The following is a 27,927-nucleotide window of genomic DNA, read 5'->3' as shown; positions in this document are numbered from 1 at the left end:
GCCCCTCCCTCTCTCCTCACCTCACTCTTTTCTCTCTTCCCCTGCTGCTGAGTGTTCTGTAGGAATGAAAAAGGGAGAAACCAGGAAGGCAGAGGCAGCGATTCTGCATTTACAACTATGTGCATGAATGTGAGTGTGTGTGTGTTGTTACCAATGTGTGTGTGTGTGTGTGTGTGAGAGTGAGAAAGAGAGAGAGAAAGGGAGGCAGACGCTTGGCAGAGAAGAGAGGGATTTGGCCGACTTGTCGGGGTCTTTCATGTCACATTTCTGCCCTGAGGACCTGACCTCTGTCTCTCTGTCTGGACAATAACCTGGAAAATTAAAATGGAATATTAGAAAAATCCACTCTGCAAAACAGTCAGCGGCACAACATCCCTCCTGCTGCCTCTGCATCAAAGAAAGAAGAAGAACTGAAGGGAAGAATGACTGAAATGTTTTATTTGTGTCAATGAAGAAAGTGAAGAGGAGAGGAAGGCTCGTGTACGTGGAATTATCTGACAACTAGGGGAGGACGCAGAAGATTTATTCATATAATTATACTCTTCTTGTTTTTTTCTTCTTTGAGGGAAAGGCAAAGAGCAGAGAGGAGATAATAGGAGAGTAGAGGAAAGGGGAGGAGAAAGGAGAGAGCAGAGAGTAGAGGAGTACAGAGCAGAGAGAGGAGAGGACCAGAGAGGAGGACAGAGAGAGGAAGAGGATACACGAGAGGAGGAGAGGAATGGAGAGGAGAGGAGGGGAGAGGAGTATACACACTCTCGATGGGATCTTGGCAATAATGAAATGTAAGTATAAACAGTTGTTGCATGTGCATGAGGTGAGAATTGCACATGTTGATGCTGCTGCTGATAATGTTATTGTTGCTATCTTTGTCAATGATGTTGATAATGTCGTAGTATGTTGTATTAAGGAGATTCCTTTCTTTTCCTTCACACATTACTCTTTTTCCCTCTTCTCCTGCTTTGATTCTCTCTGTCTCTTATTTTATCTTTTCTAATTATATGTACACACAGTGTCTCTGTATATGTCTCTACTCTCTCTGCAGGTCATGTTTAGATAGTAACAGTGCAGCAGCTGAGGGAAAGGCCAGTGTCACATTGCATTAGCATTACACATGCACACACGCACAGAGAGAGAGAAATACGCTTTAAGTGTGATGAGCGCACATGGACAATGTGTATGCAGACTTTCTGTATATCTCATAGAAATACAATTTATTTCTTGTGTGTGTGTGTGTGTGTGTGTGTGTGTGTGTGTGTGTGTGTGTGTGTGTGTGTGTGTGTGTGTGTGTGTGTGTGTGTGTGTGTGTGTGTGTGTGTGTGTGTGTGTGTGTGTGTGTGTGTTCTTGTTTAACTACATTTGTGGGGTCCACAAACTGGGAATACAGTATACTTATGGGGTCGGGACTGCTTTGTGGGGCCAAAATGCTGGACCCCACAACTTTAAAGGGCTGTTTGAGGGTTAAGACTTGGTTTTAGGATTAGGGTTAGAATAAGGTTATGGTTAGGGTGAGGGTAAGGGTTAAGGTTAGGCATTTAGTTGTGATGGTTAAGGTTAGGGTAAGGGGCTAGGGAATGCATTATGTCAATGACGGGTCCCCACAAAGATAGTGAGACGCTGTGTGGTGTGGTGTGGTGTGTGCTGCTGCTGGTGTACAGCGAGAGCTCAGAAGCAGACGTAAGAACCATACAGTCTTCTTAACCACATGGAGAAAAACAAAGACCTTTTGTCCCCCATAAGAATTTGGCCAGACTGCACAGACACAGAGAGGAAAAGTAAGAGGAAGATCAGTGTCTATAAAAAGAGGAGACAGAAAATTATCTTGCACTTCCTGTTGGCATGTTGGATCTAGACTTTGGTCATGTAGTAGAAACACATTGGATGATAAAATACGCACCAAGAAAGCTGCTTGAATGTCAATTTATCTGTGGCTTAATTCTGTGGTTGAAAACTTTTTTAACTGTCTGACCTGCCCTGATGTGATAAACCTAATAAATGTAGTCATTGCTTTGTACGGTGGCCGACAGGGGCAAACACACTGCATGAAACACACACAAATAGACAAAACACAAGCAAATTAAAAAACATCTTCATTAATTTGACAACACATGCGCAGCATTTAGCAAGCGCACTGCAAATACACACAACACAACCAAATACACAAATGCGCTGCAAATACAGAAACGATGCAAAAAGAAAAGCACACAAACTCCGAAAACAGAAACCATGCAAAAAGAAAAGCACACAATCCCCGAAAACAAATGCAACAACAAAAAAATGCTGCATCCACACAACAGAAGTTCTCCAGGCCTCTAGGGGGAGCGCTAAATGGAACAGCTTGATTTTCGACCCCACGGGGAGAGAGCGCTCTGCCTTTTTATTACCACGAGTTTACAGACGCGTCTCCGCTGATTGACCTCAGCCAATAAACATATCTCAAACATAGACTTAATATTTACAGTCTGTGATCTCAAAGCAGTTGCACACTGTTTCACAACGGTGCACACCGTTCCGAGATTGAACTTGCATTTGTTTCTGGGATTGTGTGCTTTTCTTTTTGCATTGTTTCTGTTTTCGGAGTTTGTATGCTTTTATTTTTGCATCGTTTCTGTATTTGCAGCGCGTTTGTATATTTGGTTTTGTTGTGTGTATTTGCAGCACACTTGCTTAATGCTGCACGTGTTGTCAAATTAATGAAGATGTTTTCTTAATTTGCTTGTGTTTTGTCTATTTGCGTGTGTTTCAGTAAGTTGCAGTGCGTTTGCCCCTGTCGGCCACCATAGATTTGTGTAGTTTAAACCATGTTTAAAAGAATAGCTCCACATTTTGAAAAATACTACATATTTACCGTACAGACACGACAGTGATATCCATCTTCTCATCTAACTTTCTAACCCTCTCATCACATAAATAATAGATTTCTAAAGACATGGACAACAAGACAACAGAAGAACGGTTCTAACTGGAATTGTGACAGATATGTTGTCAGATGATCAAACAACATAGCCAATTGGTGTCAAAATAGTTTTGCCTCTACTAAAGTACAGTTCAAAGTTGAATAGATATGTTCAGTCGACATAGACGGTGCACATGCGGCATAATCTTGGCACCAATGGAACCCCATACTGTTGGGCACAGTGGCTCTAATGAGCTGGCTGCAGGCCAAGTGTCTCATACTTATGTCGTCACATAACTGTGATGTTCAGCTGCCTGATAGTAAATTATGGCATGAGTTTCCACTACACTTACCTGTTGAGATACTCATTTCTTTTCTTTTCATGAGTGTTCTGCTCGTACTTGTTTGTAAATGTTGTGTAGATCCAGTTACTTCATGAAACAAAGCAGTTTTTTCTTTTAAACAAAGCATGATTTATGAAATGTTAAATAAAACATCATCCAGGTAGCCTAATATAATAAACTATGAGTTACTTGTGTTAATTATTTGTGAAAGACATGCTTTTTGCTGTAACAAACAGTAACCCAAATTGACAAATCCAAAAGACAGAAAGAGAGAGTAAGAGCAAGATCAGGGGAGAGAAGGGCAGTCGCGTCCGGCAGCATTTACACACAACATCGCAAAATGACTCTGACAGCCAATGGATTTAGAATTGCTTGGAGGTTGGGTTGTGTTGTGTTTGGTTGTGTTATGTTTCACTGTAATGTCATGTGATCTGTTGTCGTGTTGTTTCCTCTTGCACTTGCTGTGTTAATGCATTGCTTTTTGACTCTTTTGTTATTTTGTAACATAATTACAGGCCTGAAGTGGGTTTTTATGCTAATGAGTATGTGAGGTTGAGACATAACAATGTGTTTTACTGCGCCATGTTTTCACAAATGTGACAGGCGAAATGCAGATTTGTTCTTTAGTGTTATCTCAGTTTTTACTAACATATCAAGAGTGCTGCATCTTCTGTTTCAGAGTGTTTACAGCAGAAAACATCCAGTTGATCTTCTCTGAAAGCATCATCCATTTTTCATTTGTTCAAGTTTAAGCTTCTGCCAGGTCTTTACAGCCTCACAGCATGAGAGTACTACGTGCAGCTTTTGGCTTCTTTATTATTCTGCTCAGTTTTAGACTTAAAGACTTCAATGTTCTTTTTTTTTTTTTTTTACAAGATTACAGTTGTTTGTCATGAAGTCTGGTCTGTCTTCATAAAGTGATTAGGCCTGTTTACAATCATTAATAAAAGGTTTAATGGGGAGAAAGCTCATAAACACCCAATGAGAACACATTTGTATGTAATGAGATGTGTTTAAAGCTGTCAGCTGGGAAAATCATAATACTTTCATGAAATTAAAAAAGCTCAATGTCCATGTCCTTTTTTACCCTGCTGCTCTCTGTGTTTGTACTTTCATAACAGGATTGCCACTCACATATACAGAGCTTCAATTTATTTGGAAGACGCTTTAGACGACAACTTACTCAGTCAGTCAAACCACATTATGTAAAATCAGCTTCCAAAACTTTGTCAAAGTTTGCATCTGTGAGCAGTTCAATCAAAGACAGTTTTTTATTTTTTTTTTTACCTCAGATTGTTCAATCTGATGATGGAAAAAATAAAAAACAAATATTAGTTTATTTTTTTGTTATCACTTATAAGATATCAGCTGACCATTGAGCCAAACTCCTCAAAACATGATAAATTTAAAAAATATTTAAACTCATGCAAGTTGAAGCATAAAGAAAAGCTCAGGGAAGCGTTGCACAGGATAAAAACACAATCAGATACACTGCGGAGCCCTAATCTGAGCAGATCAGGTTAGAAAGAAGTTAAGAAAGAAAAGCAGACAGTGGAGTCTCCTCTCTTCCCTTGTTCGTCTTGATTCCCTCTCAATTCTCCTCTCCTTTCAGAGGATGAAGGACCTTTCTGGACCGTTACGCTCTTTATACCCACTCCCTCTCTGACATCTCTCCTGATCTCCTGAGAAATTAATGATACTGTATATTTAGTATCAAAGCCATCAATAATTAAAACACACACACACACGGTGTATCTGATTGTGTATTGGGGAGTTCCAGTCTGGGTGTGGGGCTACATGTCTAGACACAATACTGTATAGAACTATTTATCTCTATCTCTGCTCTACATTTAACCTGGGTGTTGCAAACTAGTGTGGTCAATAAACAATGTGGTATGTGGCACTGGTTGATACTCTATACTTGTCCCTGGAAACATTACATAACACATCCAGGCCAATGGCAAATGTTGTTTTTTTTGCCATTTTTTAAATGACGTTTTTTTTTTCTGGATTGTAATCCTTTTCATACACATCCCCCAAGATGAGAATGCCTACAAGTCCTATGCTGTACATCTCGTATGAGCGGGAACACTGCAGTTTAAGCTTATAGACTTTTTTAATATTTGAAATCAATATCCAAACAATGAAAAACAAATCATAGCCAATGCCTTAAGTGGGATTCTTTTGAAACCCTTGAAGTGTGTTGAGTGTGTTGCTTTGTCAAATTCTCCAGTAAGATATTTGTCTTGGCCCAAGACTTTGCTCAGTCTATGACATCGGTGATGTGCCTCTGTGAGTGTGCTTCTGTCCACCAGCAAGGTCATCTACATCTTAATCTGAGTGATTCTATTTCCAACCTACAAAGAGCAAGTTGGCTGACGGCTGTTTGTTGCCACCTAGTGGTTCTCTCCAGAGACAGACTGGTGACCAACTACTTTACTTGAGTCATTTACTAGTAGCTATTTATCCTAAGTAAAGTAATTTGCATGTGTGGGCAGTTCAGGGTCTGTTCTAACTACGTGTGGTTGTTTTGTATATTCAGCAGTTCTCTATCGTATCAAGACTATCTCTCCAGCGCCGTAATGTGCAATGGAGTGGAGAAAGTCTTTTCATTTAGAGAACCAAGGTCACAAAACCATACGGTAATAGGAGAACCCAAAAATGTGTCACTGTTTGTGTAGGGCTACTTATAATTTAGAGACTGGCTTTCGTATAAATCCTTTGTACAAAACAAATAATGATATACCCGTACCAGTATACCTCTGCACAATGGGATTTGAGTCTATATGTTAACATTCCGCAGTGCAAGAACTGCAAAGTGTGTGTAGGAGGAAAATGTCTACAACTGGATTTAAGGCTACAACATTTTCAAATCTTATTAAATTTGTCCAAGTATGATATGTATACTCTTTTGAAGGCACACTGTGTGTGAAAAGTCCAGAGGAGGTATCAATGCATGCTAGATGCGCCAATAAATAAAAAGTCTTGCAAAATGCTCTTGTGTCGGACATCTGTCTTTATCTTAATTCTTCACTCTTTCTGGGGTATTATACTGTTCTGTTTTGTCCCCTCCATTTTCATTTCCCTTAATTTCAAGACAGTTGATCTTTTTAACTTAGTGTAATTTTTGTCTGCATAGAATGCGTTCATCGTTGTATTTGTTCTACTGATACCGCAAAAGCTTTGAATGTATCATACATGAGTGCATTAAAGTATGTGTTTGCGTGTAAATACGGGGCTTATTACTTTCTGTATGTGTGTAATCTTAAATTTGAATATGGTGGGAAAAGCCTCTTAGTTTCTTGGTTGCCTTTTCTCCTAAACCCTGCAGGCGAACAGCTCAGGCATGTTTATAACCAGGGGGAAAGTGAGAAACGATATATAGATTAAGGTGCAAGGAGTCCAAGTTTCCAAAATACTATAATTATATTACACTGAACTCATCCCCTCTCTAAACAAGACACTTTTCGGTTCTGGATAAATAGAAATGATTGATGATACCTTTTCTACAAGAGCATATTTCTTAAAACAACAATGCCAACAAAGTCAGGATCATTTTAATGAGCATGGTTAGTTACTGCTGCAAGGTCATGGTCAGTTGCCATAATTCACTGTTGATGCAAACCAATTCTTACGCTGTTTTTTTTCCTACGTTTTTGGGTGGTGTTCTACAGTTAGATGAGGAGTGAGACTCTGCATGTATCTGTACGTTATTCATTAACTGTCCCTTGTGCTTAGTTGTTGTCCCTCTCACCCTCCTCTCCCTTTTTTTCTTGTTTCTAACCCTCTATCATTTCTTACTTCTGTCCTCTCCTCCACCCCTCAAACCTACAATCTAGGGGAGGGATGAAGGATAAACTCCACTGACCTCTGCAGGAGAATACAATAAGTTCAACTGGCTGTGAAATCATGAGCGCTCCCACGTCAGGAACCCCAAATATGGAGGTCAAAGTGGTTTCCCAGGAGATGGCATTGCTTAGCAACATACTGGCAGCTTACACCTTCATTGCAGGTAGGTCCAAACAGCAAAATTGCCATGTGTGTCTGTAGTCATCAATATACTGTTGTTGTGCTACTGTATAAGATCATGGAAGTTAAAGGTCCTATGACATGGGGCTCTTTGGATGCTTTTATATAGACCTTAGTGGTCCCCTAATACTGTATCTGAAGTCTCTTTTATATAGACCTTAGTGGTCCCCTAATACTGTATCTGAAGTCTCTTTTATATAGACCTTAGTGGTCCCCTAATACTGTCTCTGAAGTCTCTTTTATATAGACCTTAGTGGTCCCCTAATACTGTATCTGAAGTCTCTTTTATATAGACCTTAGTGGTCCCCTAATACTGTATCTGAAGTCTCTTTTATATAGACCTTAGTGGTCCCCTAATACTGTATCTGAAGTCTCTTTTATATAGGCCTTAGTGGTCCCCTAATACTGTATCTGAAGTCTCTTTTATATAGACCTTAGTGGTCCTCTAATACTGTATCTGAAGTCTCTTTCCCGAAATTCAGCCTTGGTGCAGAATTACAGCCACTAGAGCCAGTCCCACAATGAGCTTTCCTTAGTATGTGCCATTTCTGTGTCTGTAGCTATTGAGGAGGAGACCACATAAGGAACCAAGATTCCAGATCGGCCCATCTGAGCTTTCATTTTCTCAAAGGCAGAGTAGGATACCCAGGGCTCAGTTTACACCTATCACCATTTCTAGCCACTGGGGGACCATAGGCAGGCTGGGGGAATGCATATTAATGTTAAAAAACCTCATAAAGTGAAATTTTCATGCCATGGGACCTTTAAGGAACAGCGTTGTTGGCCATTCTGGTGATGCCATGGATTTCCTAAAGAACCCCTGGACCACACTTTATGAACAAGGTCTTCCAATGATTCTAATATGGATACCTGTAGAATACATTTCTCATTTTAACTAACGCTCTCTGTTTAAATGACAAAACTTAGACGATCAATTGAAATATTGATTCCTGAATGAAATAAATTATCAAATTATCTTATAAACTCGAATGTAGCAGATCTGCAATAAGGTAAACTTTCTTTGTTGAAAACTTTTCATATTTTTTTTTTCTGTTTCTCTTAGACCAACCCGAGAGGACAGCCTTGGTGTTTCTGGGTGGTGTCTGTGTTGGCCTTCTTGTCACACTCTGCGCCATCGTCTTCCAGATACACTGTCGAGCAGACTGTCACTATGGCAACAGTAAGCACCATCGCCACAGGAACAGGCATCATCACCGTCGCCATCACGGCTGTCCCCTCCATCAGCCCATTGACAGTAATCCAGACAACACTGCTGTTGTTGCCTCTGGAGGGACTGCGCCTGCTGGGGACAGCGAATCAGAGGACTGGGATGACACCTCTGACATGTCTTCACGGAGGCGCAGACGCTTTGAGAGAGCTTTGCTGCACGCCACCATGTTCACATCAGCTGAGGGTATCTCTCACACAGACACACACATAGGATGAATCATGCCTCATATCAAGACCATTTAATCCAATTTAGTATATCTCATAGAGTGCCCAGGTAGCACAGAGGATAAATGACACTTAAAAGACTTAACAGCAAGGTGTCGTTTTTCCAGCGATGATGCCCCAGGATGATCCAAACACTTCACAGCCAACTGTTTTCTCACACAGTCACAGTCTTGCAAAATGTTTGGCAGTACATTACATGACTAAATGCACTCAATGAATGACAAATGCAGTGTTGGAAATTTAGAAACTACTCAATGAATCAAACAATGAATCAATTAATTTATTTGTCATGTGAAATCATATAAACTACAATTCCAGTAAAATGTAATTATGTTGGTTCCTATAATTTATGAATTAAAAACAGTAATAACTAGAATGGCATTTGGAAAGCGCAGACCTCCGCCAAGACATGCCCTATCTCGCCCTACCTACCTATTACAGAAATGCAGTACTTTTACATATCTGATAAAGTCCTCAGGTATTGATAGTGATATTTTGTCCGAAATGGATTAGGAAACAGTAGATAAGCAGAGCCAAACATTGCAGAACAGTTAACACTGGTATGTGAGTCAAATAATACATTTGTTTTAAATATCTGTGTAAAAAATGTTTTATACAAGCATTTAAAAGATGAAATAGACTTATTGGGAGAGGCAGTTTTGAAGAAATATTTATTTGTTTTGGAATTTTTGACTAATAGTGTGTCAATGTTCATCTGTACATCTCACACACACACACACACACACACACACACACACGTTTATACTTTCAACAGTGATGTGAAATTTGATTGTTATGTGAACGGACAGTGTATGGGCGTGCTTTAATCTGTGTGTGTGTGTGTGTGTGTGTGTGTGTGTGTGTGTGTGTGTGTGTGTGTATCATCAGAGCTGGACCGAGCCCAGAGGCTGGAAGAGCGGGAGCGGATTCTCCGAGAGATCTGGATGAACGGACAACCAGACATCAGTACAGTCACTCAAAGCCTCAACAGATATTACTGACACACAATCAAATATGTGTCAGTAGTCAGAAAGACATGAAGATAGACAGACGAGCAGATGGATAAACAGTGAATTAGTCTTGCATTGCCAGATCTATCTCCACAGCGCTGCATAGGAAAAAAATGAAAAATATGGATAAAATAAACACAAACCATCAGGTTGGGAGTGCTGTCTTCACTGCACCAAAGAGACTCTTACAGATTAAACTATTAGTGACAGTACTGCCAGAAGCAGTCCCCTCCACTCTGTTAACAACAAGGAAAACATATGAGTTGTGATGGCTCAGTCCAATACAGGATGACACTGTATATAATGTTTGAAAGAAGAATGTCCTTGTGCCCCGAAAAGCCAACAAGTATGACACAAAGGATCTACAGAAAACACACAGACGTAACTGCTGTTGGTGAAAACTGTAAAAGAAATTTTATAACTTTTCAATTTTTTAACACAAATTTTTAACTTTTAAAAAACAGCGGGCGAGACTCAATGCGAAGATACATTTACACATACTGGTGCTTGTACTGCTGTAAATTCCCAGATAAAGAGAATACTTATAGGAAGGACACTCAGTGGCTGTGGTGGGTTGATAAAATATGAAAGGTATAATCTGACAAGTCTGTTGGTTGCATCTGGAGGCTGGAGGCTACAGCTACAGGTGTTGTTGCACAAGGACATATGTAGGACAGCAGGTCATCATGTTTGAGAAGATCATGCTGCCTTTCTTTCTTTGACTTATTTGGTAATGAGCTGAAAACATTTATAAACTTTAATTCCAATTTTTTAAGCTGTTTTCTGTACATATTGAGTAAAATTATGACTTAAAATTAATATTTTGGCTCACATTCCATCAACAGTTTTTAAGTGTCTTTGGGTACTGTATGTTGTACATGGATCTCATCTGGTGGGAGTCCAGAACAGATGATATGTCCAGAGAATGATCTTGTTGACAGCATTAAAAAAGAATATTGAATTTTTACCAATTATAACCTTGCAATAACAAGGTATCTCTAGTCCTGGTCAGTGGTGTACATACATACATGGTCCCTTTCCGATGCTGCACCAAAAATCCACCTTAAACCCAAGGAAAGACCTACAGTACAGCCCAAAGTAGACAAGGCACCGTGGCAGAGGGCAGCTTCAATCTGTCACAAGTTTCTTATTCTATTCACCTTCATTTAGCACGTCTTTATAAGAATATATATCAATAATAAAGCTTTAAAGGTGCCCTGCCACACGTATTTCATTACTTTGTGGTAATGTCTGAAGTTCCACCATGGACTCTGTAACATTTTTTGTGAAAAAAAATGCCTTGGTTACCTTGTTTCAAGCCATTCTAGCGTGGTATAGAAAGCCTACAGGAAGACTCAGCTCGATTTCTGCCAGTTCTCATTAATATTCAACAAGCTAAGCTGTTTGAATCTGATTGGCTAACAGCTAGCCAATGAGAGCCTGGCTGTCAGAATCCTTTACCCAGCCCAACTGGGCGAGCTAATGAATAGTAATGAGCTCAGGCAATGTGATGTCAGACTGACCAGCTTTTGTAATTGGCCTGATTTCTCTGCTTATTTCTTTTCAGTGGCTAGAGCTGACAAAGGAGGTAGCATTTCATTTTCACATTCACAACATAACACAAACACATATGGACCTAACATATTTCCAAAAATGGAAGTAAAAAGAGTTTTGTATGGCAGGGCATCTTTAACCCTCACCTCTGAGCCACAGCGACTCTGCAAGAAGCACAGAACATCACTTGGGAGTATAATGAGAGTCCCAGCAACAGCAGCCACACTAGTGACCCAAGGGTGAGTAACACTTAATGGAAAGCATTAGGACAGACATAAACATACATTACATCATAGGGTTGGAGGTTGGGCTGGGTCTTGTTTGTTTGGTCGTTATATGAATGGGGACATAGTTATCAAGCATCTCAGAATAACATTGAGAAACAGTTCCAAAATTAACTTTTTTGTCCACCAGCCATATGGCTAGTGAATGTTCAAATTTGACCAGCCACTCAACAGATCACCATTGTTTTTTGGCTGGTGAGTGAAGCAAATCTACCAGCCACTTGCATATTTTACCAGCATTTGGCTGGTAAGTGGTGCTAATTTTGGACCCTGCCCCCAATATCACCACTATGCAGTTGCCCTTACCAACCAGTCACAGTTACTAGTGCTCACTTTTCCACACACGAACATGACCATTTGTGTTTGTGTGCGTTTCAAAATCCACTAAGTAGGCAAGGAGAGGATTTAAAAGTTTAACAAGTATTTATTTAAGTAAAATCATAAGAGCATAAACGTGTACACGGGTCCGAGTCGAGCAGGCACACAGGCTTCTCTCATCAGACTGAATTTTCTGGCTTTTACATGAATTCATATATCAGTCTCTAAGAGCATTTTGATTTGTTTATTAAAAGTTGGAGGAGTACCGTGGTTTAGACTTAGCGTCCCCTGGTTGGTGCACAGACTGGTCCCAGTCTTTTGGCACACGCCCTCTTCATCAGCTGTTAGGCAGACTTTAGCTATGCTGATGGTCAGAAAGAACAATGCGCCGCTGTTGCCTGTCACAGGTTGAGGAGTAACTTATTCTCATGGTCAAACTGATATCAAACTGATATTAACTTTGTTGCTGCACTCTTGTTGCTTTCTGACCATCGTCATACAGTGCTGCTGTACAACAGTACAACAGTATCCTTTTCTCATTTTGCATGACTAAGCTGTCACAGTGCTCTTCCACTAAACACACAACTATAATTCAACTATGATTTGTATCCTCATAAAGCATAGCCAGCTTGACTGATTATTTTTATTTCTTACATTTGTTGAACACAAAGCTGTAATAAACTATCTATTTATCTTATGACAAAAAAAAGTAAATAATTTATATGCTGTGAGAATGATCGATTGTTGGAGTCAGACTCCCCTTGGTGTTTATAATGTGCCCCTGCTTCCCAGAGCAGGCCTCCACTCTGTAGACCACATCTCAGGATTTACAGCTTTAAAAAGCCAAATGGAAAAGAGCAGAGGTGACAGGGAGAGAGGACAATGAAATTATAACTACTTTCAATTAGATAATTACAAATATTAAATAAGTAAATAGAAGAGTGTAATAGCCCAAAGTAAGCAATCTTTTGGTCAAAATAATATTTGTGAAGACTCAGAAACATAGCTTAAATATTAATAAAAAATATGGCACTCATTAATTAAACCTCCAAATGAATTGTCTTGTGCAACACCATTAACCACTGTGAAGTCCCACATTTCCCTAAAAAAGTTTCCTCCTACCCTCTAATGTTCTCAAAGTGACATATCCACTAAATAAAATTACTGCTAGGAAATGGGATTGTAGACAAATTAAGTCAGATTTGTGGAAAACTGATGCAATGATTGCTTTAATTCAACATTTCAAACATGGAGTTTTCCTTCCCGCCCAGACTCAAGTTTAAATAGGACTTAGGCCTATATTTTCTATTACTTTAATTGAGTAAAGTCTTATTATGACCCATTCTGTTCTTATTACACTACATGTAGGTACAAGGAATACCGGCATAAACTAATAAAAAGCCCTGTATATGATTTTTAAGACACTACAAACCAAACTCTGTAACCAGAACACTGTGGTGTGAGTCATAAACTATGTATATGATATGACCAAGCTGATAATGTTGAATCAACTTAAATGTAGCCTAAAAAATGAGGCCTAACATCTCTCCGGTGCTTGTCTTGAATTGGTACTCTTTTATCTACTCTACCGGTGCTATCGCTTTAACGGGACGGGCGGTGACGTTATTTGGACGGGTACACGGAGCAGACAGAGCAGCCCACTGCAGCTGGACCGACACCCGCCCGGGACCAGAACAACACCGGCCTACAGACTACCACACTGTTATCACCGTAAACCTGAGAGTTCAGGTTCCTAATCCGCCATGAGAGACTACTCAGCGACTCCGAGCTACGGGGGCGCCTGCATGCCGTGCTGCCAAGTTTGCATCTTCGCCTTTACCGCATTCCTCATCGTTGCAGAGAGGACGGCGCGTGAGTCATTTACCTGGGACACGCGCACACACACTTAAACGTACACGCCCTGCGCACAAATAATAAACTATCACTACCCCTGTATGTTGGTTGATCGTTATGTGGTAGCATGTGCCCACGCTCATCCCTGTTGTGTATTATTTGACTTAATTGGCGTACGCATACATGTGGGTGCATGCGTGCCTTTTTGGCCACATTGACGGATGTAGGCTACAGTGTGTGAGGGCTGCAGCTACTGGAAGAGAGATGCTCGCATATTGTAGTTGAGACAGAGGATTTGGGATGTCATATTGGTCTTTTTTACAAAGTCTACAATAATCCAACATACAAAGTTGGACATTTGTTTTCACTTCAGCGGCTCTTGTGCGGTCATAAATAATAGAGTCAGAGTCTGCAGTCTGCACGTACCAGTGCGCCTCTTTCCTATTTTTATACACGGCATATGAAATCCCGTATGCAGCAAAACTGCAGACTCATGCCACAGTTTCCCACAGTTCATATTTTAAACAGCGGTGATATTTCAGTTTCTAAGAGATATTTCCTGAATAAAAACAAAGCGGAGCCATGTTGTCATATTTCAGCGCCCTTTTTTTGGAGGTGCATGAATGGACGAGGGGATGGGCGTACCCCACGATGCGGCCTAGTTTGTCGGGACAGCCCGCCTGTTTGGCACTTAAAACGGTTCAGATTACATGTGTGGATGGAGGAAGGCAGAGCTCAGCAAAGCCAGTGTGATGTGGAGGAGTCTCTCTGTAAGTGAGGAGAGGAGGCTAGCTCTCTCGTTGTCAATAAACCTTAGATTAGATGCAGGATAGAGGTCATATCAAAATGTGGGGGCACTCACAAAACACAAAATGCTCTATGTTCTGGCACACGGATGAAATGCTGTTGTCCTGATGTAAACACTGCAACATAAACAGCATCATACAAAATACTGCTAATCTGTTATATACACTTGGTTACACAACTAGATTAGTAATAGTGTAAATAGACAGATATTATCTTAGAGATGCTTTATTATAGTGATATTGTGCATGTGATTTATGAAACTGATATCTATTGTCCTGCGATTGCGTGTGCAGGCGAAGTTTGTCCAAATATGTATATGTGATTTACCTGTTAATCTGTCTGTTTTAATCATTTAATTACAATTGTCTATAGCATCAGCAGCAGACTCAGCTGACAGCAACAGCAACAGCTTACATCACAATCACAAATAAAAGAACCACACAAGTGTATCTGACATATTATAAGTATTAACCATTGATGTGAGTTTTTTATGATTTTGGATTGTAGCAATCCAGTCTGGTCAGTAGACTTAAGCCTTTCTTATTTGTTTCCCTCCCTCTTTCCCCAGTGATCTATTGCTTTGTGTACTATCTGTGGGTGGGTCACAACTACTGCTATGCCCATCTTGCTGGCTTCACTGCACTGCTCCTGCTGCCAGGTGAGATAACAGCAACAAAAACAACAACAACAACAAAAACAACAACATATCAATCTAAATTTACAACAGAAATATTTAAGTGGGGGTCCTCAAGAGAGAATACCGAGACATGGTAGATTCTTGATCATCGACAAGGAACAGACCGATACAGATAGATAGATGGATGGATGGATAGATAGGTAGATAGATAGATAGATTTTATTTATATTGATTTCATTCTATGTTTTCCAGGTTGGGGACCTCAGTGGCTCAGTTATCTGTGGTACCTGTCAGATGGACGCATCCGCAGGAAGTCTCTCACCTGGACACACATACTGCACCTGGGTATCTTCAAAAGGTGGGCCAACCTTGCGCATGTGCATCTTTATGTGCATTTGATGATGATGTATATGGTGGTAATTCCTTTTTCTCTCTGTTTCTTTCTCTTTCAACCTTTCTCCCAATTTGACTCACCTTCATCCATCTCTGGCCTCCAGACTGTGGGAGTGCATGCGTCTGCAAGACGAGGATGTGTATGGTGAGATCATGCAACAGGCTGATGCATCTGCTTTACGCCTGTTTGAGGCCTTGGTGGTCACGCTCCCTCAGACGCTGCTGCAGACCTATGTGCTCATCTGCACTGACATAGGAATCAAATCTCCAGGTACGCTCCCTTCCGCTTTACAAAGCTTTGTAGAGAGTATCAGCTCATTGTTTTGTTGTCCGGTCCATCATTTTGCTGTTTTGGTTCACTTTCACTGCTGCATAGTGTCCCCTGGTGGTCCTCACACCCCAGATTAGGATATACTATTTGTTTGAATAATATCAGCTGTACTTATAGCAATGTGGAATTATACTTATATTCAGCTGTTTTTTAAAATGTTCATAACTGGTACTGAATGGACATCTGAGCTCAGAGTTCAGATATTCCTATCAGGATTAAAGTTACAGGGACTGGAACTGGACTGCATAACATCTAGTTGAATGTAATATTGAAGGCCTGAGAGAGTCGACTTCTCTAATGGTCTGTATTGTTTTACTGCAGAACAACTCAAGACTTCACGTCAACTGTGCAAATATCATTTGCCGTGCAATGATTTTTTTGGCAGGAGCAAGTTGTTCCTTCAGCATAGGCAGATCAAATGTAAAAATATAGTGTTACTCAAACAATGAGGCTCAAATAACAGTTTAGTGTGAAAGGTGTCGCTCGTAGTGACAAAGCTGCTGAAAATTATCACTATCTCTGCCGTTCCCCTCAATAATCCAGAACAGTTAAACTTCTCTGATCATTGTTTTAGTTCAACAGCCTACAACTTTATTGTTTTAGTTCAGTCTCGCTGCTCATAAATGGTAGACAAAGTTAACGACTACCTGATGAACATAGTGCCAGATATTTTCCTCAGGATATGGTAGAGACCAAAACAGAGCTGGAAGAGAGTGAATATTGCACTTACAATCAACACTTGGCTGCACAAGTAATATTAAACAATCTACACATCTATCAGCTATGCAATAAGATACACAGCAACAGCAATATATCAAGGCGATAATATATATCTCTCACTCCAAATAAATTCCATGTCGTAACACGGGCTAAACTTATCCACAACATAGCAGAACACTTATTGAAACGTAGCTTTAACGTTTACACAAATAACGAGGCAGTACAACCATGACAGTTTAGTAAGCTACAGAATAGTTTTAACTTATGTTCTGGGCTACACACATCACTTCAACAAGTCCGAAACGGGAAAAGAATAATTAAGAAAAAAAGTCAGTTTACAGCTGCTGTATCTGTCCCCTTCTCCTGTCTGAGCGCGAGTGATTGGCAGGAGATCAAAGCGATGTCTCTTGTCACTGATTGGTCAATCATCTCAGGAAAGAGCAAGTGTTAGTTAGTCTACTATGGCCTTTTTTACAAGTCCTGAGCGCTGTCATCTCCTCCTCCCCCCATGATTCCAACTTCACTGTAGGCTACGCAGTACGGCCGTGCGGCAACTTCAGGAGACTCGGAAGAATTTGGGAACACACGGTTTCCACACCGTGGTAATCCACCGTGATAATAATAATATTTTAAATGAAAACTGTAATTGTTATCAACATTTTTACCGTGGTTTACCGTTACACCGGTAATCGTTACATTCCTACTCCCAAAACAATTAGTGCAGCTTTAACCAATTTCTCTATCATCTATTCCCAGTGTGCATGTGCAGCAGACTTGTATCTCACAAAAAGTACGTAGCCTTTATAGCATTACAATGTATCAAGTATTCACATTTCCTCTCCTCTCTTCCTCCTCCCTCTCTCCTTCAGCCTCGGTATGTTTTGTGGTGTGTTTGTTATCTCTGGCCTGGGCCTTGGTCCTCTACGCCAGAGCCTGTTCACTCATCAGACCAGGACACCTACAAATGACCCCCGCTGCCATTCTCTGTCGACTTCTGTGGAGGGTGGGCATATTTATGCAACCGAAAGCCAATATGCACAACATACACCCTTCGTGTAACAGTCTCAATTTACCTAATGAGTGGCATATTTATATGTGTTTAGCTTTGTTTGTGGGACAGCTATATTTTTCTCTGTCTGCAGGTCAGTATGTTGGGATCTCGATTTGCCATTCTCATGCTCTTCACACGTATCTTCAAACAATGGATCCTGGGAGTCATTGGTAAGTTTGGATGCCCAGGCTTTATCTCCAAGTTTGTATTTTTTTAACCTGCCAATTCTATTTTCTGCTGGAAAAAGGATGTGAGTGGTGTGGCTTATTTCAAGATATTTAACTATTGTTGGGTGAGTCTTGGTGGGGACACACTTTTATGGTTCATCTCATCTTCTCAGGTTGTCTGAATTAGTGTGTTTATGTATTAAAGTTAAAGGTTGAATATTTAATTGGCTGTGTGTGTGTGTGTGTGTGTGTGTGTGTGTGTGTGTATATGTGTGTGTGTGTGTCAGGTGTGCACTGGCTGGGTGCAACTTTCTGGATGGTGTCTCAGCAGACCGACATCATACGTTCAACTAGTCGATGGAGACTCTTCAACCTTGTTCTGGGAGCTATTCACATCTTCCTTTTCCTCAATGTGAAGTTTGGTCAATCCAGATACCGCATGGCTGGGTTCTACCTGGTATGTGTGTGTGTGTTTGTGGTCAGTCCATGCCTGTGTGCCAGACTTTTTGAGCAGAGCCATTGACAAAAACAGAAACACCAACACTGAACATTTAAGACCCTAAAATGGGAAAAAAACAAATTATGTTATGAGGTAAATATGTATACAGTCTAACCGTTGAATTGCATTGGAGACCGATCTCTTCTGCAAGGGAATTTGATTGCAGAAAATGTAAATTTGAGAAACTATGAGTCACATTACAGACATGAGCCAATACAAGCACTGAAAACATGTATATTGCATAAAAATGTCCACACCAAATATCTGAGATGCTGATAATGCACCAGTTGAATCAATGTATTCTTGAACACAATAGTTGAATAACAGTCGGATATACAGTAAGCTGAATAAAAAACTACAATAATAAATGTAAAAGTTAAATGTGAGACAAATATTGATTTCAAATGTGGAAAAAGGTAACCATCTTCCTCTGTTTCTGTTCATTCTTCTTCAGGTCATATTCTTAGAGAACACTTTTCTTCTTCTGGCCTCTTCATGGTTGTTTAGCATGGTGTCCTGGGATACTGTAGGAATCCCAGCTGCAGTTTTCTGTAGCTTCCTAACTGGTGAGACACACAGCTACACTGTATAACAAGATGCACAACTGCAAACACATTCTCTCTTAATTAAGGTCCAAATTTTCCACTCCTGTATGTTAATTTCCTTCTTGTCTTACAAGATGCATAAACGTTTACACACACGTGCACGCCTCCATTTTAAGTCCTCCCTGTTTATTTTGTATTTACTTGTTCCCCTCTCTCTCCAGGAGTGATAGCGTTGGTGCTGTACTATCGTTTCCTCCACCCTAAGTCCTTTGAGATTTTCCAGAGTATTCGCCACAGGGGGATAGGTGGAGCCTGCACGGAACGTGGATCTACACTGTCATTGGAGGAGAAAGTCACACCCACTTTCCATCGCCATGCAACACTGTCCGGTCTGTTAAAGATCTATCTATCTATCTGTCTATCTATCTATCTATCTGTCTGTCTGTCTGTCTGTCTGTCTGTCTGTCTGTCTGGATGGATGGATGGATGGATGGATGGATGGATGGATGGACGGATAGACAGAATGACTATTGTTGTTACTGTAATCTAATCAGGAGGTGGGACCCTAATGGATCTCCCTATCCAGTGGGAGGGCTGGAAACATCACCACTGGCTGCTGATTCGCTTGGCCATGAAGACGGGCGATGTCACTAGGATCTGGTCGTCGTATGGCGAGGGGGGGCTGGCCGGACTGATGGGTCTGTCTGAAGAAGTTCACTCCCCTGATGAACCTCATGTCCGTCGGGTCTGTTGCGTTCCTGTTGTTGAATGTCTTGTATAGAAGAGCTATTGGTTTTAGTAGAGAGATTTCCTCCTGATCTTTTTACAGTAAAAAAGTATGAATTTCATTGCAATTAGTTTCAGTGGAGAGATTGAATGTTTGCTTCCTAATCATGTACTTCCTGGCATGCAGCCTTATGTGTGATGTATTTTACATTTATATTACATGAAAAGGTTATATATTCTTATCTGTGCTGTGATTTGTCAGGTTCCACTTGTTCAGCCTCAGATTTCTCAACCAGCTCCACCACAGGTGACCCAGGCTCCACAGGCAAGATCTTTGTTTAATATATCCTTCATAACCCATAATATAAACAAAGTAGATTTATACTGAAAGCCTTTATGTGTAGGATTTGAACATGGAGACGGATAAGCTGTAAGCAACACATAGACTACATACATTTTCTATGTTTGCCACATTTTTCTACAAACAAAAATGTATGCCATTAGACTATTACAATGCTATTATAATCACCTAAAAGTTGTACACAGTGGCTTTAAGAATTTTGTTCATGTGTAAAATAAATGCTCAGTCACCATGTTGGCTACTAATACTTTCAGTTAGTCAGTCTGCAGTCTGAGGCTAAGCTGTCTGTCTCGTCCCCAGGTGAGAGAGGCGGTCCAGCCACCAAAGCCAGCTCACTCCAGTGTAATAGCCCGACCAGTGAGAAAAGCTCCACCCACAACAATCCAGGATATGAAAAGGTTTCCAGAGATCATCCCGGTCCAAGAGGTCATTTTTGAAGAGACTGCAGAAGAAGAGTCCAGTGCTCCACCATCAGAAAAAGGTTGGATGCCTAAATAAACACTAAAACCTGCTGGTGCACACACCCAAAAACACACACAGTGACCACAGAAAAGGTCTGTTACAATGTCAATACGACAGATTGTGTCCACAAATGCTGACTGCCTTATTGCAGACCAGCAAAGAGTATATTAATTAATTATTTCCCAATTTTATCTACTAAGGGAGATAACATAGAGTGAACATTTTTGATAAGGTGTTCCACTGCATTCATTGTTGATCTTTGACCTGGCTTTGTTTGAATACCCAGACAGCACAATTTGCTTTTCTGGTATCTATGATTATCTATGGATCGTCTGTAATAGCATTCATCTGATGAATGTGAGTCCAATATCCACTCTCTTTCACCAATATCTGTCTCTTTAGCTGCTAAATGCTCCACTACGTTCACTAGCTGGTTGCTAACTGTGTCTTTTCTGCTGTGTGTACAGTGGGCTTTAGGAGTTTTTCAATGAAAACAGCTGCCCGCTGCAGCTGAAAATGACTCTATGAGAGCGATGAGAGTGAAACAAAACCGTAAAGTTGTGGGCCAGACAGATAAACAATGAGCTGAAAGAACTGTAAAGCTCTGTAGAGCTGGGAGGAACTGCAGAGTCAGGTGATAATCTTCTGTGGGCTCATTATTATCAGCACTACCTTTCACAAAGTATTCATGATCCATTGTTATGTAAATAACAATGTAATGTAAAATGTAATGTAAAAATATTGATAGCCACTATACGTTTGGAAATTTGAGATATTTATTCACTTGCAAAGTAAGTGTAGTACAACAACTATGCACTTTCTAGTCACTGAGTGCACACACTCGCGTGCGCGCACACACACACACACACACACACACACACACACACACACACACACACACACACACACACACACACACACACACACACACACACACACACACATTGCTATTTTATCTAATCTTTTCATCTTAACTATGAAAAGGTAATACTTAAGTGCCATGGACGGTAATGCCTTTGTAAAGTGTGTATAGATTTGTGGTAAGCATTCAAACACGTATTTTTGTCCTTTTTATTTTTGAATGTTATAATACAAATCCTTTGTAGTCACTGTACCTCAAGTATGTTATTACCTGTAAGAGATGTTTACTGTTTTAAACACGTTTTAGCGTTTAATTCAATGTGATTTCATTTTCAAAGGTGATGAGGAGTTTCAGAGTGCTGCTTACGGCTCACCAACACCTTCATCTCCGTGGCAACCAGGCAGCCTTGGCCACATCGACAGCAACGCCGCGTCCCTGACCGAAGCCTCGTCCTCCGTAGGTTCCCTGGACATCAAGACTCCCGGTTGGTCACCTGAGCGACGCTCCCCTCTCCTGATTAGTTCCCCGGAGAAAAAACCATCGCTCCCCGGAGAGTCCAGCACCACACTGTACTTCAGCGCGGATGCACAGTCTCCCTCCAGTGGGAGCTATCTTGGCTGGGGCTCCGAGTTGTCGCCCATCTCTACCTACAGAAGTCCCTACCGTATCAGGGAGGCTCGTTTTATCACATCCACACCGCGCCTGGAACCTCGAGCTAAAAGTCCGTCCCCTGTTATTGTCATCCCTGCTACTCCTGGTACAACACCAGGCCCCACCCCAGGTGGAACCCCTGGTGCGTCGACCCCTACTGCATCAACACCTGGAGCTTCAACACCTGTTGCATCAACACCTGGAGCTTCAACACCTGTTGCTTCGATTCCTGGAGCTTCAACTCCTGGTGCTTCAACTCCTGGAGCTTCAACTCCTGGTTCTTCAACTCCTGGTGCTTCAACTCCTGGTGCTTCAACTCCTGGTGCTACCACGTCCTCTACTGCAATCATTCCACTCACTCCAGTCATCTCCCACCACGCTCGCAAACAGATGGTCCAGTTTGTGGGCAGTAGAGAGAGAATGGTGTAAGTAGGGGGGGGGGTAAAGGGGAAAAACAACTGGGTGGGCAGTGATGGATTTTTTAGTTTAGCAGTTAAGGATATACAAATTCATGCATTAACTAACTTGGGGAGTTAAGAGTCCTTTTTAGCTCAGTTCATTTGAATCAGTCATGGAAGGATATACAAAAATTATTATTTATTCGTTTCCCCTGACATGCAGATACAACTGTTTGCAGAACATTAGGATGCATAGATAGCACACTTGCCAACCGCGGGGACATTGGCTCAATTCTTACAGTAACAGTGGCTCCTCTGGCCATGCCGTATGTTCCAATTAACACATTAAGCAGTGTTTATGGGAGGGAAGTCAGTGATGGACCAGGCCCTTGTTGCTGCACTAGCAACTCCTGGTTGGTTGGAGTGCCTGCAGGGAGGAGGGTGGGATAGTATGAACCTCATCGCATGGTACTGTGAAAAGGGCGATAGGGAAGCATCTGTCAAATTCATGTGTATGAGTTGAGGAACACGGTTCTCTGCTTCCTACCGAGGAGTTATTTTTTCAGTTCTTTAAAACCATTTGATGAACAAAATTCACTATTTACAGAACATTGCATCTGTGTTACTCATCAAAAGAAAACACAGATACAAATTCACAGGTGCTAATGAATGTGAGGCATCACTTTCATTTATTTAGATGGTCATTTTTTTTATCATTGGAAACTAACCACAGAAAACCAAATGCAGTTAAGGCCTATTCAGGCAGTGGAGTCAGCTGAGATTACCACCGGTGTAATTTAGGAGCAAACTAATTGTTAAAATTATCAAAATTATGATGTTATTGGAATTATGAGCTGTGATGAAATCATAAAGCAATCATGTGAATCAAGGCAAACCTACTTAAATGAAAGTTGGTTCTTAATGTAAAAATAAATTAAACTAGTTTACAAACACCAATCATGCTGAATCTCTTGTACTCGCCAATACTAGTCAGTTTTTTTTTTTACATTGGTGAGTCTGATACAATGAAACCAATGATGCGTTAAGAAATATATCAATAATGCAGACTTTATGCAAATCCAAGCAAACTTTCAAAGGTGTTATTATGCTTGCAAATGCTTCTTATTCTCTTTTACTAAACCTATAGATGATGTTGAACAACCCATCCAGTTTTCAGAAAGCCACTCATTCATCCAGTCAGTTACTCACTGTGTGTGTACAGTACATTAAATTACACACAAAGAAACAGAACTCCTTTTACAATCAGTAAAATAGTCAAATCTGTTCATTGATGTCTTTATGTTCTTGAAACTATCTGATAACAAAAATTGATAAAAGGCAAAGGTTTGAGGGAAAATCATTTTATAAATTATATGATCTTTTTCCTTTGCTAATTGTAACTGCAATAATTTCAGTCTGCACTTGACAGCAGAAAAGGTACAGCTAAAGTAGCATGATATTCTAGACTACACTAAGAAAATACATCAAAGGGAAATTAAGCAGTATAGAATATTAAAGGACTATTAGATGATGTTTCTATTGTTACATGCATTTCATTTTTGTCTAATTATCCTTTTTAAATGTGTTTATGTCTTGTTTTTGTCTATTGTAATGATCATATATTTGATATCAAAACAAATCTTTTATGTGTTTGTTATGGCTTTGTTTATGCAGAAATGCTTTAAATATCTAAATAAATACACAAGTAAACAAACAATGTTTACATAATTTAGACAATTTCCCCAATTGGCCATTTCAAAGAAATTAAAACGGTCATTTTAGTGACAAAGAAAATAAAGTACAACACACACACAATTTCTGCAGGACAAAATTAATAAGTGTGTGTTCTAACAGAGGAAGTAACTCTTACGAACACCCCTGACAATCACATTGTTTTGATTTTGAATTGAATGAAAGAAGGGTACGAATGATGATAAGATACAATGTATGATAAACGATAATGAACTGCGGTAGCAGCAGTTCTGTGTACTGTTGCTTTGGCAACATACCTGTATGTGCTGGGATGGAAGTTCACTACTTGTCTCTACTCTACTTTTTTTTTTGACTAGCATTACATTTATAAGCTTGTGCCCCAAAAAATCTTTTTTAATTTCCTGAGTGATTTATTCTTCTTCACCGCCTACATATTGATTGGTTTTACTGCATTTTTGCTACTCTAATTATGAGCATTATTTTGGATTGTTGGAATCCATTTACTCACGATGGTTTTATTGAAGAGCACACAGAAAGTAAGCTGTTGTCGGCACATGTAGAAACTGTACTTTTACTTCCTGAAGAGCAAAATGTTGTTTGAAAAAATCAGTTTTGTATTAAACAAAGAAACAACTTCCTCAGATGCAGACGATCCATCTCAGCTATAATGTATTCTCTTTTGAAGCCCACTATACTCACAAATATGCATTGTCCTTCCGCCTATCCTTCAGTTGAACCTCCTACCTCAGTAAAACTGAATTTCCAAGTGACAAACTGGTTTTTATTATCTTTTTTTTGTTGCAATGACAACATGTATTGCTCACTGTATGACTGAACATACCTTTGTTTAACTGTATAAATAATTTTTGATAATGTAGCTACCAGGAGGGAAACAAGGCATAGAAATGTTGCATATAGGTGCTGCTATGAGATTCAAGTTTGTTCAATGCTAGTATTATACAATGTTATGAATATTATTTATTTCAATTTGTGAAATGTGATCAGTCTTCCATATATATTTGCCTTCTATTTTTCAGTTTTTCTTTTACTATGCTATATTACTGTATTTTACTTTCTTCATTTTAAACATATAATAACTATAAAGTAAGCTCTATATATGTACTGAGCAGTTACATGTTTGGTGATGAAACATTTCAGCACTTTGAGAATATAATTTGGGGTTTATGGAACAAAGTACAGAGAAAAACATGCTTTATCAACTATTATCCATATACCTGCTGATAGATAAAGGAGTCACTGCATGTTACTTGTTCATTCAGGGAATTGTATCTATTCCTTTAGAGAAATAAAGCACTCACTGTAACTACACGCACACACACACACACACACACACACACACACACACATTACAGTAGTTAACACACATGCTAGAATGTATGTGTACGCAAGAGCAATAATCCAGCTAATGAAATGTATCTTAGTGCACTAATTAAAAAATATCTACGCACACGCTTTAGACTGCAACAATGCCTTGGCTTGATCATCATGAATCAGCGCTTTGCCTTGTAGAGAGGCAGCTTCCGCTGCCATGCTTGTCTTAATGTTTTGTATTGCTTTATACTACAACAATATGCTTTGCTTCGTGTGCCTGATGTGTATGATAATCTTTGCTTGTGTTTCTAATTTGTCTCATTTTGTATTTTCTTTTTTTATTTCCTTCTTTTATATTCCGTCACATTTACTTTTAGGAAATGTTTTACAGCCACGGTGCAGTATCTCAAGGTTTTGTGCTGAAGTTTCACATGTGAAATTGTTTAGAGACAGTATTGTTTCCATTGACAGACTGAAATTAGTTTACTGATTGAGTGTAACGTCACTTAGTCACTAGACAGCCTCCATTTACCAACATGCATCACCTCATCTCGTCAAGGATTTCCACAGAGCAGCTGTGGTCATTGGTAGTGAGTCATTAACTGTGCTATATTGATGTGACAAAATAAAGTCATTAGTCATGATCAAAGCTCAGAGGGCTGTGTTGTATTGATTGTATTGATAATACTTGATTGGATTAAACTAATAGCTAGGGTTAGCTAGCGGCTATCTAACGTTGACATTAGCTAGCCCTAGGTAAATTGTAAACCAACAATAAATAATAAGAAACATTGTTAATCACAAAGCTAAACATATTAAAAGGTTGCTTTATAACTATGTGATGTACTGTATATTTCACTATTACAAGCAAAGTACATTCCCCAGGCACATTCATACAAACCAATTACTGCAGTGAACCAACAGTGAAATAATAGTTTCATTGAATTGAAAGAAGAAACTGATTTTTGTTAGTTTGCCTGGTTAAATAAGAAAGTGTTGTTGGTCACTCATGCTTTACTTTAAAAGAAGGATCTGCTCATATGAAACTTGCTTTGTAAAACAATGATTAATGTTGGTGTGCTGTGCTGACAGTGTTTTCCCCATCTCATCATTTAGAAAGTCAGATGACAGACTCATAAAAGGAAGAGAAAACAGCTAGTCAATCAGCAGGTTTTCTGTGGTCAGTGATCCACAGCACAATAGGGGCTTAAACGGCGAAAAAATCCTTGTCACCAGCACTTAGAAATCACAAGTTACTTCTAAAAATATTGAAATTAGAAATTAAGGTCACGGATAAACAAAAAAGGGTCAAATACCACCATACACGTACATTGCTGTCCATGCAGTATCAACAAGTCCTCAGCATTATGGCATCATGTCACTGAATAATCTCTTCAAACATGTTCAACTTTATGTCAGAGATATCATTGGAACACACGTTGGGCTTGAGTTGTGTCGAAGAATTGGAGAGACATTATAGTCCATAAATAAATTTGAAGCACTTTTTTTTACCTACAATAGAATATTATCCATAACTAAGATGGAATGATGACCGGTTCTCGCTAATATAAAGGTATCAGTAATCTTTAGTAGAACGGTGATGTGCAGATTTCTTAAATTCCATTTAAATTTTCATTGTCATTGTCATTACTAAACAGGCCTACTTGTCTCAGAACCAGGGGCCCAAGGGGTCACTGAAGTCAATGGCTCTGTTTGGAGTGACCGTTACCATTTTCTGATCACGCTATTTGGCTCCTGATCAGATATATATATATATATATATATACTGTACATGTAATGTAATGTAACACTCACAGGCACTTACAAAAACACACACAGGAGGATGGTAAGATAGGAAGAGGAGAAGAAAAGAAGAGGAGGAGAAGAGTAAAGGAGGAGAGGAAGAAAGGAGAGGAGTAGTGGCACACCGTTGATAGTCCTGCTTTGAGCTCAGAAACCCTTACTCCTATCGCTTTAATACACACAAACACACAGACAAAGAGACACACATACGCACACACACAGACAGAGAGACACACACACACACAGACAGAGAGACACACATACACACACACAGACAGAGAGACACACACATACACACAACCAAACAACCACACAGACAGAGATATAAACACAAACACAACCACACACACACAACCACACAAACAGTCACACATAGTCATTTCACAGCAACAGGTTAACATTTCAGGGATCAGATCACATGACCAACTGCAGTTAAAAGTTGCTATGACGACTCTTGTCTCAGAGAGGCCTTCTCACAGAAACAAAGCTCTGATGCACCTTTGAAAGTCCTGCTCCTAGCTCAAAAACCGTAACTCCTATCTCTAAATGTTTAATACTGTGAGAGACATAACACCCTGCTGATCATCCTGTCCAATAATGGTGTGTGTGGTGTAAGAAATGTGAGGACAGCAGCTGTCTGAAAATGGTCTGTTTCTCTTCTCCTCCTGGCATCTCTGGTAGGATTTAGTACAGGAGGCAGTGCGGCAGTTGGTGGAGATGGCTTCACT

At 40.0% G+C, this 27,927-nt stretch overlaps 2 protein-coding genes across 2 annotated transcripts; both read left to right on the top strand.

Annotated features, from left to right (window-relative positions):
• Positions 1-681: 681 nt before the first annotated feature.
• On the top strand, positions 682-10,758 carry eva1ab (eva-1 homolog A, regulator of programmed cell death b). Its single transcript, XM_028584294.1, has 4 exons — positions 682-782; positions 7,077-7,249; positions 8,330-8,680; positions 9,610-10,758. Exons 2-4 carry the CDS (start codon positions 7,147-7,149, stop codon positions 9,720-9,722), a joined length of 567 nt encoding a protein of 188 aa, XP_028440095.1. The 5' UTR covers positions 682-782; positions 7,077-7,146; the 3' UTR covers positions 9,723-10,758.
• Positions 10,759-13,520: 2,762 nt separating this feature from the next.
• xkr5b (XK related 5b) lies at positions 13,521-22,814 on the top strand. Its single transcript, XM_028595350.1, has 13 exons — positions 13,521-13,759; positions 15,117-15,206; positions 15,438-15,543; positions 15,683-15,849; positions 17,499-17,632; positions 17,772-17,850; positions 18,135-18,304; positions 18,801-18,912; positions 19,113-19,280; positions 19,446-19,636; positions 19,880-19,942; positions 20,279-20,459; positions 21,640-22,814. The coding sequence occupies exons 1-13, from the start codon at positions 13,651-13,653 to the stop codon at positions 22,380-22,382; spliced, it is 2,313 nt and encodes a 770-aa protein (XP_028451151.1). The 5' UTR covers positions 13,521-13,650; the 3' UTR covers positions 22,383-22,814.
• The last annotated feature ends 5,113 nt before the right edge of the window (positions 22,815-27,927 follow it).

The sequence above is a fragment of the Perca flavescens genome, chromosome 1, assembly GCF_004354835.1.
Source record: "Perca flavescens isolate YP-PL-M2 chromosome 1, PFLA_1.0, whole genome shotgun sequence".
Taxonomy (NCBI): domain Eukaryota; kingdom Metazoa; phylum Chordata; class Actinopteri; order Perciformes; family Percidae; genus Perca; species Perca flavescens.
Note: the sequence above shows the minus strand (reverse complement) of the source record. Positions and strands in the feature narration are given on the sequence as shown.

Coding starts and splice junctions, on each gene's coding strand:
- eva1ab (XM_028584294.1), top strand. CDS start 7,147: ATGAGCGCTCCCACGTCAGGAACCCCAAATATGGAGGTCAAAGTGGTT. Junction 7,250..8,329: donor AGCTTACACCTTCATTGCAG/GTAGGTCCAAAC, acceptor TGTTTCTCTTAG/ACCAACCCGAGAGGACAGCC. Junction 8,681..9,609: donor CATGTTCACATCAGCTGAGG/GTATCTCTCACA, acceptor GTGTATCATCAG/AGCTGGACCGAGCCCAGAGG.
- xkr5b (XM_028595350.1), top strand. CDS start 13,651: ATGAGAGACTACTCAGCGACTCCGAGCTACGGGGGCGCCTGCATGCCG. Junction 15,850..17,498: donor CATAGGAATCAAATCTCCAG/GTACGCTCCCTT, acceptor TCTCTCCTTCAG/CCTCGGTATGTTTTGTGGTG. Junction 19,943..20,278: donor AGGTGACCCAGGCTCCACAG/GCAAGATCTTTG, acceptor TCTCGTCCCCAG/GTGAGAGAGGCGGTCCAGCC.